The sequence below is a fragment of the Arabidopsis lyrata genome (assembly GCF_000004255.2).
Source record: "Arabidopsis lyrata subsp. lyrata unplaced genomic scaffold ARALYscaffold_7, whole genome shotgun sequence".
Lineage (NCBI taxonomy): Eukaryota > Viridiplantae > Streptophyta > Magnoliopsida > Brassicales > Brassicaceae > Arabidopsis > Arabidopsis lyrata.
In genome coordinates, this window is record NW_003302549.1 from 11,714,107 (window position 1) to 11,732,298 (window position 18,192).

An 18,192-nucleotide genomic window follows, 5' to 3' on the forward strand; every position below is an offset into this window, starting at 1 on the left:
GAAGTTTTTATAATTTTTGGTTTGGTTCTGTGGAGATGCCGGTTTAAAAGAACCGGTCTAACTTCGTCTTTATCCTCTTTCTTTCCTCAGATTTACTTTACTCAGGATGAAAAAGATGCGTTGGAGCTCAAAGTTAATCAAACTTTCGTGACGAAAATAACCCTGGAAGGAGACCATTATTACAATCCTTTCCACTTAACGGCTAGTTTTGGTGAATGTTCCTTCATCTTGTCTGAGCTAGACACACGCACCAAATTAGACACTACCCTCTCTCTCTCTTTCTCTCTGTTCCTCTCTTTCCTCTCTGTGAATCTCTAATTTTCTGATAATTTTGAGTGTAAAATGGAGGCATTCGAGCATTTGATAGTGGACGAGTTTAACGAAGAAGACTTCTACGAGACGATAGAAGCTCCCAAGTTTGTAGACCTCACCGCACCAGATCATCGCCCTGAAGGAGATGATCGTTACTGGTTCTGTTCCAGAGTTGGTCAGAACACTCTCTTTACAATTTTAACTTTTTACTTTTGAAATTCAAATCAAGAATTAGTACTACCATTAATGTTCCAGAGATCTGGGAAATTTTGATTTTTAGATTTTCTGAAAATTGCTAAATTAGGGTTTTAGTGAACAGTTTTTTTTTAGGTTTGACTTAAATTAGTTTGTGTTTTGATCCTTTTTGGTTTCTTGATGATAATGTGTACTTAGGATGTGATCAGAAGCATGAAGAGTTCATGGATTCGGAAGCTATCTACAAAAAATTCGTTCTTCGGGTTAGCTTAAAGATTCAAAATTATTTTCCTCTTTTCCTTGATTTGATTTCGTTTTAAAAGTATCATTAACTTAAGAATTCGATGTTAATCAATATTAATAGGTCATGGCAGCTAGGAGTCCAAGTGTTCGTCTTCGAAAAGCTCTTTATAGAAAGGATTTCAGGTAATGGAACTCAAACTTTATGAGGAATGTGTTTTTGAACTTCGAGAGAGATCAATCACTGTAATGTGTGTTTAACATTGCATTGTGCTACATACGTTTGTAAATTGTCATTGCAGTGTTGATCCTAAATGTCCCAATACCGTTCCTGCAAAGCCCTCGAGATCACGGGTGTCTAGATTGGCTATGATCTCATCAATTCCTCAGAAGGGTAATGGCAATATCAGGTCAAAAGAAGTTAAAGTAGTTTCCACAAATAAGAATGTGACTCCAAAGGCAAAGGCAAAAGGAAAAGATTCATCAGTGATCTCATCAGTTCCTAAGAAGGCATTAACTGAGAGGAAGAAGCAAATTCAGAGTCCAGCAGCTTTTAGAAGTGTACAGAATCCGAGAAATGCAACAATCAAGGTGTCTGAAAACAGAGTTGTTGCAAAGGCTTTGGTGTTTCAATCACCAAAGAAATTGGTGAAACTGAAGAGATCTGTGGAGCTTAGTTCTTCGGTGAAGAAGTTGTGTAATGGGATGAGGAAGCTTGAGATTGATAACAAAAGAAATGGTTTAGGGATTAATCATAAGGTTGTGAGTTTAGCGCCATCTAGAAGGCCGCTAAAAACACGAGAGGTGAAGAGCCGAGTGTTTGATTATTCTGTGCGGTCACAGAAACAGATTGATGAAAAAGACAAAGGTGTCAGTACTTTGAAGAAGAGGATCAAGAAAAAGGAAGAGCCTGTGCTTTCCTCTGATACTTCTAAACCTCATGAAGCTAATGGTATGGAACTTGAGAATCAATCTTTGCCAAAGACTGAAAATACTACTGGAGATGAAGAGCTCTTGGTTGAAAACAAATCTGAAGAATTGTCAGACACATTGAAGGCTAACATGGACGATCAACTACAGGCCAGAGAAGATCTTGCTGTAATAAAGGAGAGTGGACTGGCTACATCAACGCAATATCAAATTGCAGAGATTGAAGAAAAGGAGAATGCATTAGCTTTGGAGTGCGAGGACAAAGAGAATGCTACTATTGCAGCGGCTGTCGATAAAGAAGATATTCCTGTGATTAAGGTGAGTGGAATGGATAAAGCAAAGCAATGTGAGACTGTGGAGATTGAAGACAAGGAAAATGCATTACCATTGGAGTGTGAGAAAGAAAATGCTACTAATGCAACAGCTGTCGATAGGGAAGGCGATGATAAGGAAAATTCTTCAGCCTTGCACAATAACAGGTAAGGAAAATGCTGTTTATTTGCTTTCCTTTTTGCACATCAGCTCATAGATATACTTGTTTTGTGTGAATCTTGCAGAAAAGTCGACCAAGCCACCTATCCTCTGTTGAAAAAGAAAGTTTTTGGCAAGAAAGAAATTTGTAAAACTACTCAAAAGGTATGTTACATAGCCTGTGTACTTTCTAATTGGGCTCTACTTATCATCTTCTGTGTATTTATATGTATTTGTATGAACCAGGTTATGACAGTAGCAGACAAGTGTTTCAATGGCAAGACTGTTTCAGCTGATACCCGTGTCAAGTATACAAAACCTAAGCTCACGAATCCAAAGCCTTTTCGACTTAGAACCGATGTATGATGCAATAATACAACCCACCAAAGCTGCTTTTTCTGTAATACGCAACTCTTGTGTTTCTGATGGAAGGAAATTTACATTTTTATAGGAAAGAGGAATTCTTAAGGAAGCAAATACAGAGAAGAAACCACAATGTACTATTGCCAAAGAAGAAACTGCAAGCACTCTTGGGTTCCATGGTGAAAACTTGGGTCCAAAACATCAGCAAGTTCGAGTAAGTTCTTTCTGTAGCATATTGATACATGTTCATCGTGTAAGTGTTTCTTTTTCTGATATAGTAATCTCATATGCAGTTGGAGAAGAACGCGACTTCCCGGTTAAAAGCTTCAAAAGGAACATCCACAAAACTTGTCTCTGAAAATATGGTGGATTGCAAGAGGTAAAAACTGCAGAAGACAAAGTGTAATCTCTCACTTGAGAGAACCGGGCAAACGAATTTTGACTGTCATAGCAGTTGCCCCTTCTCTTGGCATGTAATCTGAAAATTTTGTGCATTTTCTCAGGGTTGCATTAGGTAGAAAGAAGCAAGTGGCAAGGAAAAGAATCGAAACCGCGGAGCAAGCCTCGCAGATGAATGGAGAATCTAAAGAAGTTGCAATCATCAACAAACCTTCTGTTTGTGTTGTTGCTTCAGGGGAGAAAAGACCTGTAACTGTCCCAAAGGGACCAAACTTCCATTGTATTCATGTCCCTAAGAGCTGTACAAAGAGAGTGGCATGACAAGTCTAAGATCGGCTTTTTAAATATATCTGCAGTTTGATTCACACGAGTCTTGTAAGTTTGGTTGGATCTTTGAGAATTAACAGAAGTGAGATTGTTTTGGTGTGTATAAAACACTTGCTCAGTTTCCAGATTGATCAATACAAAAATTCTTTGAATTAACGAATCGTTGTTGTATGAAATGATGAAGCGTTTATCCAAATCAAATTCTCAAATTAACTGTGTCATATATAAAAAAAAAAAAAAACCAGGTACTAATTACTTAATGTATTAAAGCCATGAAGTACAAATAAAAGACTTGCACTAAATGCAATTATTAAACAGATTTCGACAATTTCGGGCTAACCTGACCAGACTTAGGGCTTGATTGGTTCTCCCGCTAGCACCCTCCTAGCGGTTGCTAGCGGTCGGTTGCGGTTGTTAGCGGTTGAAACCAATCATAGAAACTGCTGCGTCCCGCTTCGAACCGCTCGAAATCGCTGAATTTCAAAAGCTCCTTCCCGCAAGCGTTTGCGGTTGCGGGCGGTAGCGGTTGGATTATAAAAAAAAAAAAAAAAAAAAAAAAAACAAAATCAAACATTTACTTATAATTATTATAATATATATTAATCCTATATATATATCTTTCATCTTTGTATCACGTTCTCATCAGAAACTCTAATAATATTCTAAAACTCTATTCTCTCAATGTCTTCCACCCAAACTGATGAAAATCAATAACCAAATGTAAGTATCATATATCCTTTTATTCTTTCATCACCTCATGTGTAACTTTTTGAATATTTTTCATGGCATCGTTTTTTTTTATTTTCATTACGTATTGCTTTGCTTTTTGATTGAATATATGTTTCGATTTGTTTTCTCGAATAGAAACTCACTTGCTTTTTGATTGAATTCAACGTTATTTACAGTTTTTCCCATTACTTAATGCAATTTTTTATGTTAAACCAGATGCATAAAGTACTATCTTGTTACAAAATTTCTTTATTTTTGAATAATTATTTAGTACTTTATCTATGGTTTTAATTATTAAGCATGTTCAAATTTTTCTAATATTATCATAATAATATATTGGTGTTTTTATTTCTTTTTTTTGTATTATTTTTTTATTTATTTTGTTCATTCTTTTATTTAACTGCTATCGCACCCGCTGGTTTACCAGTCATAAAACTCCCGCAAACGCTCCCATTTTCAAACGCTAAACCAGTCGTTCAAAACGCTTGATAACGCTTAAAGCCGCAACCGCCCGCTTCCGCAAACTCCCGCAACCGCAACCGCAACCGCTGCGTTTAAACCAGTCAGGCCCTTAGCCAAACAGACAAGCTTTTAGGCTTAAGTATATAGCTCAAGTCCTGACTATTTTAAGGACCAGGCCGGGCTTCAGTTTGGTCTTAATTGACAAATGACACGTCTATCATCAAACCTACCATCAAATGATTTATCTATGCCACAGATGTTGTGCTCCTCGTACACTTTTATCCAATTTTCCGACCACCAAACTTTTGCTTGTTGCGCCACTCTTCGGCTACAAATACCCACTCATAGTTAGATTGACTAATATATGAATCCTAGATCACTAGTGAAGATTATGTAAACTACGATTCAAAAAGAAAGGGTAGTATCCAGAAAATATTGAGTAGTACGTACGTAAGAATATATTTCACATTACCTGAACTCCAAATGTTTGAGGACTATAATTCCGCCACTGAGCCTGCCAAGTGTTATGTACACGCCTTCTCCACACTCGATCTTTTTCTCCTCCACTTGAGCAGCACTCACTATAGATTTTGGGCCCTGAAAATCAAAAGAGAAGCCACTACCGGTTCGAATCCACTCATGCACAATTTTGTCTTTCTTTAGGCTTGCGTCCAATTTTCTTTGAGGCTGGGTATTTGAACAGTTTCCATCCGTTAAACCTGCAGGCATATGTGCTTGAGGGATTTATCAGCAAGAATTCTAAGTCCAGATAACAATATCTCCATGCAAGTTTTCAATATCATTTGATTCATTTCCCTTACCATTCGGCAAATACGCATCGTAATTTTTGAAAAGCGTCTCACTCACAGGTTCATATCTCCTATTGCTTGCGTCCATGTTTATTTGAAGCTCAGAATTTGAACTTTGTCCATACGTTGAACCTGTAGGCATAAACGTTAAGGATAAAAAAGATAGTTATTCTACAAAGATTGGTTTCTGCATCTGGATACTGGATTTTGGTTGTTTGTTGGTTTTATAATGATGTTTGAATGAGATGATCTAGTACTAATTTATTTTTCTACATCTAAATTTGAAAATTAGATTTTCAAGAAGAACAAATATTAAAAGCATATATATAGAAAATCAAAATATAGAATATTTGAGTTATTAATTTTGGGGTCAAAGCCTGATTCTAAAATTTTCAACCAAAACAAAATTCCACATTATCAAAATTTCAAAAAAAAAAGAAAGAAAATTCCACATGTTTGACGCTAAATAGAAGTTTCACAGTTTTTGCATCAAAAATATAATTCTGCTTTCTGGCGTCAAAATTTTCGCACCAAGCCAAGATTCCGTAATTTGGGCATAAAATCATAATCTCTCGAATTTGATGCAAATGTAATTTATTTTAATTCTGTGATGAATAAACTAGGTCACAGGCTTTGGAGCAAAAAAAAAAAAAATCAATATTTTGCTACTTTGTTTTCGAGAAATTTTTTAAAATACCACATTTTCAAGTTTTTATTGTCAAAAATACTACTATTAGTTTATTGTTCCAAAAATACTACCATAAATTTTGCTTTCTTAAAAATACAACAAACACAAAAATTGATCTTGAAGAGTTTAAAATTTAAAAGCTGTTGACAAAAAAAAGAGTTTAAAATTTAAATTTATAGGTTTTGGTTGAAGATTTTAGATTTAGGGTATAGTTTTTAGGGAGTTTGGTTTAGTGTTTAGGGTTTACTTTTAAAAGTTGAAAGTTAAATTTTAGTTTTGTTTTATTTTTGGAAAACCAAAATTGAATCATGGTATTTTTGAGAATTGTCCTAAGTTTTATAAAGGTTTTTTTTTTTGGTTTTTGATTTGTCAAGTTTCATTGCAAAACATACATCGAAACTCTACATTTTTGTGCAACCAAATATCTATATTTTTCATACAATTAGGTTGACATCTAAATGTATCATGTATATGCAAATACCAATTAAGTTGGACAAGAGCGAAGAATGTTTTGTGAATGTATCAAGATGATGCATCTGATCACGAAAACAAATGAGAACTTCTCATCTATGATTCTAGGTCCATAAATCTTAACACTTTTTGAAATGATCAAATTCAATAAACACACAATACCTTGATCTTTGCCGTCTAACCCACCGTCACAAACTTTCTTACCACCACCATCAGTTGAGCTATCTATGCCACATATATTGTACTTCTTGTACACTCTTTCACAATTCTCGTACCACCATATTTTTGCTTGTTGCGCCACGCTTCGACTGTAAACAACCACTTATTGTTAGATTGATTGATATAAATCCTAGATTATTACTTTGGATCCCAACAGATTACTATGCAAAAAGAGAGGGTAACATTGTATAAGCTTAGATCCCACATTACTTGTAGCTCAAATGTTTGAGAAATGTCGTTCCGTCACTGCGGATATTAAGTAATATAGACACGCCTAGTGCCAAGTGGATCCACTCTGCCTTCACTTGGGAAACACTTGAGCTTGCGCCCATGTTTCTTTGAGACTGTGAATTTGAACCTGCATGCATATGTGTTTGAGGGAATTATTAACAATAATGGTAATTTCAGTGTTAACACTATCTCCATACAAAATTTTAATATTGATTTCCTCACCATTGGTTAAACACGCAATGTAACCTTGACCTTTGCCATCTAACCCATCATAGCTGATTTTTAGTTTATTCTCATTACAGAGTACCGATAGAATCTTCGCCCACTCTTCCTTGTCCGATATCCTTCTAAAAGACGAGCCAAAGTGCTTCAGAGCTTTAGGACGATTACCGGCAAGCTTTGCAGCTTCAAATGCAAGCTCGCTGAAACCATGAGGTGGGGAGTTTTTCCCAAAAGCATATCGACAAAACATTTGATGAGCCATTTCTTCTGATGGGAATTCCACTTCATAAACATGTGCAATCTTGTGAGCTTTGAGAAGTTCCCTTTTTTTAGTAATCACAACAATTTTGCTCTCAGATCCAAACCATCTGATTCGTCCTACCAACGTTTTTAGTAGCTCAATATCATCGACATCATCAAGAACAATAAGAACTTTCTTGTGCTTTAGTCGTTGTTCCACCACACCACATTCCTCTATCTTTATATTCTTTTGACAAAGAATTTCTGATAGAAATTGTTCTTCCCAATACAACTTCTGGTCATAATCGCTCGGCATTGTTCTCTTGTATGCTACGAAAGCCCGATGGTGGAAGTGGCTTTTGATTTTGCTGTATAGAGCTCTTCCTATGGTAGTCTTACCAGTTTCGGAAGGCCCACAAATCCCTATCATTCGCGCTTTCTCTGAGTCGAAGCGCAACATTGATATCAATGTCTCTATATGAGCTCCAATCCCGACGAAGTCACTGAAATTATCTGATGGGGTAATAAGTTTGTTTAAAACATCTTTGGCAATGTTTTCAAGCATTTCTGCTTCGCTACGCCTACATAACAATAACAACAGTCAACTGTTATCAATGAACATCCCTAAAAGCATATAGAATCGGAGTCTATCCAATGGAACTAATTCTGAATATATAAACTTAAAAAATAAGACCAAAGTTGTGTTGGCCTAGTGGTAAATCTCTCAGGTGAAGGTACTGGGTTCGACGCCCATTGGAAAAGATCTCTTCTCCGAAGGAGATGAATTTAACCTGGTGTGGATCCCGCTTCTGAGAGATGTAGGGCTTTCGGGCTTGAACTTACAGATATTAAAAAAAAAAACTTAAAAAAAAAAAAATTAAAAACATACCCATTCCGAAGATCTTCACCGGCTAGATTTGCTACCTCTGTTAGAGCTCGCATCCATTTTCGCTTCTCATTCTCTGTTCTGCCCTTGCAGGTCTCTACAAAGACCTTACCAAACTCTCCGGTCTGTTTTCTAACATGAGAGGGATCTACGTTGTAGAAAATAGGAATCACCATTTGATCCAACTGCTCATGGCACTCTTGGATCTTCACCAATTCATCTAAGCACCACGTGGAAGAAGCATAGTTTTTAGAGAAGACGACAAGTGAGATCCTAGACCCTTCTATCGCCAATAAAAGCTCTGGGTTTATTTTGCGGCTTCTTTCGATCCTGGTGTCGTTGAATGTATTGACTAATTTGCCATCAAGTTCCTTACGAAGATGGCTGATTAATGATTGGCGGACATCTTCCCCTCTGAAGTTTGGGAAAACATCGTATCTCCAGCAACGAGAAGATGAAGAAGAAGAAGAAGACTTCATGGAAAACTATAGAAAGAAGAGGCAAACATTCTCAAGGGAAAGCATTCTGAAGTTTATACAGATCGGAAGAGATGAAGGTGATTGGGGCGGTGAAGAAGACGTAAGAGAAGACTTTTTTTGAGAAGGATACTTCAAGGTTGATTCCACTCAAAGCCAAGTTGAGCAAAGATTTCTCATCCTATTAGGGTTAGGGCCACATCCTACAGCAAATAAGGCCACATCCTATTCCTCTATACGTCAACGGCTCATCAACACCACGCAAAAAAACAGTAAGGCATAATTATGAAATTTACTTTCAAATTTTTGTATTTGTGGCACTTTTTAAAAATCTTGTCCAGTTATCACTATTGATGACATTATTCACCCATTGATTAATTGCAATAGAGGTTAAATTTTCTTGGGATTCAAGCAAGCAGCAAATGCTATATAGCAAGGAATAAGAAAAACAAGATGGTCTCCTCCTCACCGGGAAGCAAATGTTGTAAGACATTAACAAAAAAATACCTTGAATGTTTTTGGAAATCTAAGGGAACTTTTCAACAGTAAGCATTTCCATAGATTTGGGTCCTTGAGAGATTCCAAGTTAACGTCAGCAGCGGGAAGTAAACGAACTGGACGAAAACAAGATGGTGACACTAACTTCTTCAATTCATAAGTTCAATAAACATACTGAGAAATATACTGATGGTGGCGGTGTACGGAGCAGCAACAAAGAGCATGTGAATTAGTGCTCTATTGCGGTTTATACATTGTCACCATTCAGAGTATAAATAACATTGATAGATATACTAAGAAATTAAACGTAAATACACGTTTGAGCTACCGGGTAACTAAACGAGGGTCGAGGCCTTGGGGTAGATACACGTTTCCTTTACTAGTCCCGTTGATAACTTTTAGAAATTGGAGATTAGGCATCCCTTTCCATCTAAAAACTATGGTTCGTTGATTTCTGATGTGTTAAAAGTTAAAACTCATGCCTACCACATTTTTATGGTTTATAGAGAATTTAGTGCGAAAGAATCCATGCTAAATATACATGATATTGTTTTTAAAACATACTATGCAATAAATAATCCAATCTTATTTACGATTCTGTCATCGGTCGTTTTTACAAATGAACATATATTTACCGCAATTACTTTAGAAAGCTTAGGCATCTTCTTCAAAATAATAAATTATCAACAAGACTTGAACAAAGAAAATGTAGATATATGTATAAAATTTTCTATATAGTTCTTTTTAAACGTATGATTTCTGTTATTAGTAATACACATTAGAAAATATATTCTCTTATATTCTCAAATATAGTTCTTCCCAAATATTCTCTTAAAATCATAAAATGGGCAAATGGGCAATTGAGAAAGACAGTCATGTGAACGTCACTTTCTTTTTAGCTGTCCTCTTGGGTCGGGCATATCTAAATTCCCTACCATTTATTCACTATACCCACCCTTCTTCATATTCTTCCATTCTCAAATTCAACATGCATGCTTGGAATTTTCTCACTTTTCTTGAAATTTAAATCTTATTCATGTATTCTAGATAACCTCTAGAAAAATAAAATGAAAAGATAAAATAAATGTAATATATAGGAAAATTTTATAGACAATTCAAATGACAGCTTGCAAATTTAGGGGGGTGTATTGAAGAAAGAATTTGGAGTGATTTGAGTTTTAATGAGTTTTGAGATGATTTTGGTGAATTTTGGTGAATTAGGGAATTTGATATCAAAATTCTCCCAAATTCCACCTAAAACCATGAGATTTGGATCTTTGAATTTTTAACTAAGATGTTCTCTGAAATCCCACCAAAAATCATTCAAGTCATTTCAAATCCACAACTTAAAATGTTTTCAATAACAGTGGATTTGATTGTAGATTTTAAAATCACTAATCCAATAACACTTGATTTTAAAAAGATTTTTAAAATTCATGTTTGAATAACATAGGATTTATCTTTTTAATACAAATCATTTCAAATCCTTTATTGAATACACCCCCCTTAGCTTTTTCTTTGGTTTGTCTCTTTTGATTCTTAGGAAGAACATATTTAAAAGATTTATGAAAATAACATTTCTGAATTAACGTATTTTTTGTTAAAAGGAATTACGCATTGCCTTATTTTTTTTTTTTCTTTTTTCTTGTGACTATATACATCGATATCATCGACGACTAACAACGAGAGGTATTGATCATATTGTGGTATCTCCTTGCAAGTTGTAACCATATTTATGTCCTACTACGAATGCAATGTTTAATAGATAAAGAAGAAATTTACATCACATACAAAGTCTCTCTTCAACTAGAGTCAACGATAAACTTATTAAGCACATAATGCAAACAAATGTTTGAATCGTACATCAAACACAAACTCAAATATAATAAAATGATGAACACACTAATAATTTGAGAAAAAAATGAAAGTAAATTACAAGAAAACGAGGCTGACCAATTCAATAATCAACTCAAACGAAGAGAAAATGAGCTGCAACAACTCCAACAACGCATGAAAGTGCTACGACGTTGTTTCTAACATTGAAAGCTCCCGAATCCGGCGAAGCCGCCATTGCCGGTGGCATGGGTCCCGGAGAAGGTGTAGGTTCCATTCCGGATGGCATCGGCGGCGAAGGCATATCCGGAACTGTTAGTGGGCTTGGGCTTGTAGAGGGAGTCATTGGCATCATTGGTGGTGAAGCCATGGACATTGGTGGTGGAGCCATAGGCATAGGTGGTGGAGCCATAGGCATGGGTGGTGGAGTCATCATTGGCATCGGAGACATCGCTGGGGGCATGGACATTGAGCCAGAAGGAGCCATCATGGGAGCTTGAGCTAAAGAGAAGGGTATTAAAACCATAGACAATGTGAGCAAGAAGAAGGCTTGTGAAGAAGAAGAAGAAGAAGAGGCCATGGCTATGTGTGCTTGCATGTGAGTGGAATAGTGGTTTATGTAAAGTGATATATAGAGAGAGATATGTGAGAGAGTAGTAAAAGAAAGAGTTGGAGAGAAAAGTGAAGGTTCTTTGTGCTATTTGGATATATATTTAGAGATTATTTGTTTTATAATTTTGGATCGTTGGATACATTGTGTGACACGTATCAGTCGATAGATAGGTATGAGATGCTGATTTATTTTCCTCCACATATTGTAAACAAAAAAAAAGATGAAAATTCCAAAGTGAAATCTCTTTGTAAGTACAAATAGAATAGTCAATATATATATATATATATATATATATAGGAATGGGGGCTATTATGATTACAATGCGTTTTATATTTATTCTTTATATTTCTTTTAATTTATAGACACAGTGGAAAGATCAATCGGATTCACGGGTTGGTTTTAAAGGGGCCATATCAAATTTATTAGAACAGGTCATTACTGATGTTAGCCATTGATATGCTAGAGCAATGTTCATTTTGTTTTTTTTTTGATAATTTAACTGAAAATATAACCATATCAAGATACTATATAATATTATTAGGAAAAGACAAAATTTACATAGGAAAAGATAAAAGAGCATAATGCTATGTTACAAAACAAAAAACGAAAAACAAAAGGGACCATTTGTGTTGTATTTAGTCACACAGCCTAATTTGGCTCCACGGCCAATATTATGTCCGCACCCACTAACCGACATTTTGGTTACCCCATTACCCTTTTCTTTGTCTCTCACGAGCACTCTTTGGCCCTCATTTACTCTTTCTCCATCTTTACATTATACCATTCATGATCCATCCATACATACATGATACATATATTCTTGCATGCATATATATGTATTATAAGATTGTTTTGATTTGAGATCGACGAGGATTGGTGTTTTCTATAACCACAAACTCCAGCTTTCCGATCCCTTTGTATGTTGTAAACTGAATCGGTTTGTTCGAATTGCAAAAAATTATTTGATCCTCTTGAATAATTACACTGCTCTAAAAAATTAGATACAAGACTACAACCAATTCACGATGGTTTAACGGTTGAAAGGTCGATTATGTTAGTTTTAAAAGTAAGTTTTGAATCTTTTCGCTATAACTTCAATTGTCAACCACCACAAAAACATTAAACAACAAGATTGCTAAGTTTTTTTTAATCCGGAGAATAGTATAGGTTTCAGTCTAAAATTTCTTGATTATGAAAAATAGGCCATCTAGAAGCTTCAAAGTACAAAATGCTGCCCGCAAGGTGGTGGGCGAGTAGTAGGGCGAGTCCGGCGTTGAGGGTGAAATCCCCGAATCCGGGTTCGATCTTCATCCCTCGCTGTTATCAACATTTTGTTGGGAAGTCTGGGCTTGGGCTTCGGCCCAGGCAGTTTACCTGATAGTCAGGTAACAGGCGATCCAGATACCCCCTGGTAGTAGTCGGAAAGCATTCCAAACTCGGATCAGGCAGTGTGGTAGCCCATCCCTCGGGGTGGTAGTGAGTCCACTCTGTAACACTCCGGTGCGTTCCTACCGAGGCTGACCGGATCAGCCGATCAGGTATATAAAAAAAAAAAAAAAAGTACAAAATGCCTCGATTATAACCAAGATGGTAACGAAAAAAACCAGCGATTTTTTTAATCAATGTATCCGTTTATAATTATTTGAAAAAGAAAAATCTAATGAAAAATACTAAAAGATGTATACAATTTTGAAAAAAAAAATTAAAAACATAAAACTTATAATTTGCATTGAGGTCTAGCTGTCTAATTCAGTCATTCCCTTCACTAGGCCATGAAACGATTTCCAGGTTATATGGGCTCATTTAAAATGGGCCTGTAGACGCATAAGGCCGTAATAATCCAGCTGGTAAAGAAATGAGCGGGAACATTTATGTGCACAAAAAAACTCGAAACAAAATATCACACGTACCGCACGTGCCATTCTCCCGCTCCTTCTCCATTTGCCCCCAAATCTCAAATTCTCAAATCCCTAGCTTCTCTCTCTCCCTCCTCCCCTCAGATTCACCGCATTTGCAATGTCAGAAAACTCTGAACCGCGTCAACTCGAGAATTCTACAGCCGGAAGAGAGCTCATTGCTCTTGGTCTCACCGTTTCAGACGGCAACGACGCACTTAGCCATTATTATCGGCAAGCTTTTGAGTTATGTGGTCTCCTACTATCTGCTGGTCATCCAGAATCTGTTATAGATCTTTGTACGAAGTGTACATACTTCCAAGGTTCTCCTAATCTCGTCAAATTTCTTTGCTCGATCCCTAATTCTCCTATTTCTCTTGCTGGAGATGGCTTCACTGTGACTCCCTCGCGTGGGTTTCCCTCCGCTCCGGCTAGTTTCGCCTGTAGTTTAGGTTTGCCGGAAAATGTTGTGTTAGAACAATTTATGGATCCGAGATCTCCCAAGCTTAAGCATTTGAGAGGTACTAAGTTTTTGCATTTTTATCTGCTATTTTGGTTTATTAGTCACACTTACAAAGAGATTCTCTTCTCAATTTTGGGTTATTTATGGAAATGTATCAGAGAATGCGGAACAAGAGGAGCTACCGCTCATGCCATTGTCCAAAAGAAGCCGAAATAATGGAAACGATGTAAGTAATCTATTGATATATATGAAGTTCTCACGGTATAGTTTAGTAAGGGATTTTGATTTATTGTGTTATTTGATTCTTTTCTCTAGGTGAATTACTCTGTAATAGATAGCAGACCTAACGACATCACAACTGTTGCCAGTGGATCTATGCTTGGGACAATTAGAGCTCTTGAATCCCAAGCTTCGCTTTTGAAGTTAGGTGCATGTAACCGAGATATAGTAGCTTTTGATCGTAATCCTCAGCCTTGTCCGCAGACTCGAATTTTTGGTTTCGATATTTTGGCCAATGCTTCAGTGGATGTCAATCCTACGCAGGGCTTAGAGGAAAGCAAGAACGATTTGCCATTTCCTCAGAAGGATGGATATTGCGAGCAACCTGAAATTGGAGATATTCAAATTGCTGACAAGAAAATATTATTCGAAGAAGGTGATGATAAAAACAAGAAAGATCTCTTCCCTAAGGGGGAGATACAAACTCCCTATGTGCAGTCCAATCTTGCTGCCTCATCGACGCCAACAGAAAGTGAGTTAGAACCAGTGCAGATTGTGGAGGATACTGAAGATTTACTTGTAGAAGATCACACTGTAGACATCTGTAGCACCCCTGTCAGAGAGCAGCCGTTGAATCCTTCTGCTAAAGAAGCTAATCAAGATAAATCTTTGGTACAAAAAACTCAGGATCAATGCAAATCGCCGGGAAACAGCAAAACATACAGCTGTTCCCCTGAGAAAAAACATACCAGAAAAAGTAAAGCTATCCAGAAGTCGAAGCAGAATGTTAACTCCGTTCGACCTAAAGATCAGAAGGTAGACATGCTTCATTCGTCTAGAGTGAGGCCTTTATATAATGCTAACTACGTTAACACTCTTGCACCAAAGTTTAGCATTAATGCACACTATATTAAAAGGTATCTTCTCATATTTGTGGTTTAGGATCAGGCAAAGCATAACACAATTCCAGATTTTGATTCTTACACTATTGTAGAGGAAGAAGGTTCAGGTATTTCTTTCCGGACTATTTTGATCCTATATTCCCCGTTCTGTTGAAACAACTTAACTGGTTATCGACTAATCACTGGTGAAATCCAAATGTAGGTGGCTACGGGATTGTTTATAAGGCAAAGAGGAAAACTGATGGAACTGAGTTTGCAATTAAATGTAGGGGAAATAAAATGATATGTGGCTAAATGTTTTCACTACATCAGTTTTTTTCGTTGGAAGACTTGCCTCATGTGTTTTCCTTGCAGGCCCTCATGCTGGCGCTCAGAAGTACTATGTTAATAATGAAATCAGAATGCTGGAGCGTTTTGGGTTAGTAACTAAGTATGATTAGGCATGAACCTTCCACATTTTCAAGCATAACTATCTGAAACTGCTGAAAATATTGGTTCATTAGGGGGAAAAACTGTATAATAAAGCATGAAGGCTGTCTCAAGAATGGAGATTCGGATTGCATCATCCTTGAGCACCTTGAACATGACAGACCTGATTCATTGAAGAGAGAAATAGACGTGTATCAGCTACAGTGGTACGGCTACTGCATGTTCAAAGCTCTATCGAGTCTGCATAAGCAGGTAATGATTTTGGACTGAACTTTTTTTAGCATTCATATTTCAATCACACAACTAACTAGTTCTATTGTTTCTCTTTTGCAATCTTAAAGGGTGTTGTTCATAGGGATGTTAAGCCAGGAAACTTCCTCTTCTCTAGGAAGACAAACAAAGGCTATCTCATTGATTTTAACCTTGCCATGGTTAGCATTTTTCTGGCACCCCTCTCTTATCAAAATCTTCCTAGCAACGGTTTTTGGTTAGTGTTTCTTACAATAGAATTCGAAGTAACGAAAAGACCTGCTTATTCAATTCTAAGGTCAGTGTCTAACAGAGGCACTGAAAAACTTGAGGGAACACAAACGTTTATGTTAAAATTTACTGATATGTTCCCTTCCCCACCCACTGATATTAATCTCTTTTTTTCCTGCATCGCTCAATTAGGATTTGCACCAGAAGTACAGGAGAGTAGGTAAACTTCTCCCCTCATGCATATATTCTGTACTTGGCTATAAAAAATGAAAACTAAAGCTATCTCTTTTTATGGTCTGTAGATAAATCAAAAGCAGCTGCTGGTCTTCCAACCGCCAGCAAGAAACATCATACACTGGTTAAATCACTCGATGCGACAAACCGAGGGACCAACAAATCTTATCAGAAAACTTTAACGCCTAATAGTCTCAAGAAAGCAGCGGGAAAGACAACAGCTCGGAATGACATGAGCAGATGGGAGAGACTCAATAGCCAAGGGGCAGAAGGGTCTGGCTTAACTTCAGCTAAAGATGTGACCAGCACAAGGAACAACCCTTCAGGTGAAAAGAGGAGAGAGCCTTTGCCATGTCATGGAAGAAAAGCGCTTTTAGATTTTCTGCAGGAGACAATGTCTGTTCCAATTCCAAACCATGAAGTATCATCCAAAGCTCCTACGTCTATGAGAAAACGGGTAGCTGCTCTTCCTGGGAAAGCTGAGAAGGAACTTCTTTATCTGACCCCAATGCCACTGCACTCTGTTAGTCGGCCTGAAGCAGGTGCAGTTCTGGTGTAGTCATTGACTCTTGTTTTTGTTTCATAGTTTAATTTAAACCCTAAGAATATTTTTTCTGACTTTAGTAGGGAACATAATTCAGAAGAAAGACGGTCCTTGCTCAGGAACCAAAGGCTTCCGAGCTCCAGAGGTACATCAACTGTAACTATCGCTCACATCCCTTAATACTAGTTAAATCCATATGTAAATCTTGTGCCTTGAGACTAAAGTTGTAGGCCTGAGCCACTCATTAGCACATCTAGGATGGGAAAGCTAATTGTATGAGGCTGTTCTTGGTTGACTTGGTTTTGTGCAGGTTTGCTTCAGATCTTTGCACCAAGGGCCTAAGATAGATGTTTGGTCTGCAGGAGTTACTTTGTTATACCTCATAATGGGAAGGACACCTTTCACTGGTGACCCTGAACAGTTAAGATCTGCCTTGACTGAATACACCATTACTCGATTCCACTCCTTTTTTCTTTCTTGCCTTCTTACAACGACCTTGTGATTCCCAGGAACATAAAGGACATTGCGCAACTACGAGGCAGTGAAGAATTATGGGAAGTAGCCAAGCTGCACAACCGTGAATCCTCTTTCCCTGAGGTAAAATCTCATCTTACCTCCCTTCCAAACTCTTCATTCATTTGATTGGTACACGTACATTTGTATGATATAATATACGTGCTCTGTTCTTCTTTACTGCCAGCATGTGGATTCAAATTTCACATAAAAGGGTTTTTATTGTTAGCGTTTTGTGTTGTATTGCTTCTACTGCACTCCCAGAACATGATATATCTTAAAAATGTAAATTACTATCAAAGTGATTAGATAGATGATCGTGAGAGATGAATTCATGTAGAGTTTTGTGTTGTTGTTTCAGGAATTGTACGAGTCAAGGTACTTGAAGGGGATGGAGTTGAGAAAATGGTGCGAGCTCAACACAAAACGCAGAGAGTTTCTAGACGCAATTCCACGGTCGCTCCTTGACCTCGTTGATAGATGTTTAACCGTTAATCCGAGGCTACGAATCAGCGCAGAGGATGCTCTAAGGCACGACTTCTTCCTTCCAGTACATGAAACCCTTAGAAACCAAAGGCTTCATAAACAGTAGCAATGGCAATCGCAGCCTACAGTGGTTGCTGACGCAGTAAGCCACACTCTAAACTAATATTACAATTGTAAAAGTAAAAGTAAAAGTATATGAAAATCTTCACTCCACTGTCCACAGTCCACACCACTGAGTATTTTAACAAACTAGGTAGTTTGTGTCTTTGTGTTAGTGTTTTCACTGTATTATTATTTGAATTGAAATCCTAATAATCGATGTACTTAGTCTCCTAATCTCTGTGCATGTATGTATAGGGAAACAAGACTTTGATGTTAAGCTTGACATTCTTACGATAAACTGTCTTGTACAA

The 18,192-nt window shown here is 37.0% G+C and overlaps 4 protein-coding genes and 1 long non-coding RNA gene across 7 annotated transcripts; 3 read left to right on the forward strand and 2 right to left on the reverse strand.

Annotated features, from left to right (window-relative positions):
- The first annotated feature begins 18 nt into the window (after positions 1 to 18).
- LOC9306197 lies at positions 19 to 3,397 on the forward strand. Its single transcript, XM_021018555.1, has 9 exons — positions 19 to 487; positions 706 to 770; positions 872 to 933; positions 1,050 to 2,156; positions 2,235 to 2,313; positions 2,395 to 2,508; positions 2,600 to 2,725; positions 2,805 to 2,890; positions 3,015 to 3,397. Exons 1-9 carry the CDS (start codon positions 343 to 345, stop codon positions 3,229 to 3,231), a joined length of 2,001 nt encoding a protein of 666 aa, XP_020874214.1. The 5' UTR covers positions 19 to 342; the 3' UTR covers positions 3,232 to 3,397.
- LOC110226589 lies at positions 2,821 to 3,617 on the reverse strand. Of its 2 annotated transcripts, none has more exons than XR_002330550.1 (3): positions 3,578 to 3,617; positions 3,122 to 3,209; positions 2,821 to 2,989 (listed from the first exon to the last, which is right to left on the reverse strand). It is a non-coding gene; the product is annotated as an uncharacterized LOC110226589 (long non-coding RNA). The 2 variants fall into 2 exon arrangements; XR_002330549.1 differs by having other exon boundaries at positions 3,122 to 3,260; positions 3,578 to 3,614.
- A 953-nt stretch (positions 3,618 to 4,570) lies between these two features.
- On the reverse strand, positions 4,571 to 9,333 carry LOC9304165 (disease resistance protein RLM3). The gene is made up of 7 exons (XM_021018554.1): positions 8,198 to 9,333; positions 7,069 to 7,889; positions 6,826 to 6,973; positions 6,559 to 6,704; positions 5,250 to 5,369; positions 4,901 to 5,147; positions 4,571 to 4,756 (listed from the first exon to the last, which is right to left on the reverse strand). The coding sequence occupies exons 1-7, from the start codon at positions 8,671 to 8,673 to the stop codon at positions 4,612 to 4,614; spliced, it is 2,103 nt and encodes a 700-aa protein (XP_020874213.1). The 5' UTR covers positions 8,674 to 9,333; the 3' UTR covers positions 4,571 to 4,611.
- A 1,518-nt stretch (positions 9,334 to 10,851) lies between these two features.
- LOC110226813 (putative mediator of RNA polymerase II transcription subunit 17) lies at positions 10,852 to 11,856 on the forward strand. Its single transcript, XM_021019560.1, has one exon. It carries the CDS (start codon positions 11,250 to 11,252, stop codon positions 11,499 to 11,501), a length of 252 nt encoding a protein of 83 aa, XP_020875219.1. The 5' UTR covers positions 10,852 to 11,249; the 3' UTR covers positions 11,502 to 11,856.
- Positions 11,857 to 13,383: 1,527 nt separating this feature from the next.
- Positions 13,384 to 18,164, forward strand: LOC9306199 (probable serine/threonine-protein kinase cdc7). 2 transcript variants are annotated; one of them, XM_021019706.1, is made up of 14 exons: positions 13,384 to 14,030; positions 14,131 to 14,198; positions 14,288 to 15,007; positions 15,134 to 15,200; positions 15,296 to 15,358; positions 15,448 to 15,511; positions 15,597 to 15,774; positions 15,864 to 15,953; positions 16,195 to 16,222; positions 16,305 to 16,778; positions 16,864 to 16,925; positions 17,091 to 17,200; positions 17,290 to 17,377; positions 17,655 to 18,164. In XM_021019706.1, exons 1-14 carry the CDS (start codon positions 13,631 to 13,633, stop codon positions 17,883 to 17,885), a joined length of 2,643 nt encoding a protein of 880 aa, XP_020875365.1. In that variant the 5' UTR covers positions 13,384 to 13,630; the 3' UTR covers positions 17,886 to 18,164. The 2 variants fall into 2 exon arrangements, with proteins under 2 accessions (XP_020875365.1, XP_020875364.1); XM_021019705.1 differs by having other exon boundaries at positions 13,385 to 14,030; positions 16,861 to 16,925.
- Positions 18,165 to 18,192: the final 28 nt, after the last annotated feature.

Coding starts and splice junctions, on each gene's coding strand:
- LOC9306197 (XM_021018555.1), top strand. CDS start 343: ATGGAGGCATTCGAGCATTTGATAGTGGACGAGTTTAACGAAGAAGAC. Junction 488..705: donor CTGGTTCTGTTCCAGAGTTG/GTCAGAACACTC, acceptor ATGTGTACTTAG/GATGTGATCAGAAGCATGAA. Junction 2,157..2,234: donor TCAGCCTTGCACAATAACAG/GTAAGGAAAATG, acceptor TGAATCTTGCAG/AAAAGTCGACCAAGCCACCT.
- LOC9304165 (XM_021018554.1), bottom strand. CDS start 8,673: ATGAAGTCTTCTTCTTCTTCTTCATCTTCTCGTTGCTGGAGATACGAT. Junction 5,370..6,558: donor GTTAGACGGCAAAGATCAAG/GTATTGTGTGTT, acceptor TTATGCCTACAG/GTTCAACGTATGGACAAAGT. Junction 4,757..4,900: donor CTCAAACATTTGGAGTTCAG/GTAATGTGAAAT, acceptor GGGTATTTGTAG/CCGAAGAGTGGCGCAACAAG.
- LOC110226813 (XM_021019560.1), top strand. CDS start 11,250: ATGGGTCCCGGAGAAGGTGTAGGTTCCATTCCGGATGGCATCGGCGGC.
- LOC9306199 (XM_021019705.1), top strand. CDS start 13,631: ATGTCAGAAAACTCTGAACCGCGTCAACTCGAGAATTCTACAGCCGGA. Junction 14,199..14,287: donor GCCGAAATAATGGAAACGAT/GTAAGTAATCTA, acceptor TCTTTTCTCTAG/GTGAATTACTCTGTAATAGA. Junction 15,775..15,863: donor TATCGAGTCTGCATAAGCAG/GTAATGATTTTG, acceptor GCAATCTTAAAG/GGTGTTGTTCATAGGGATGT.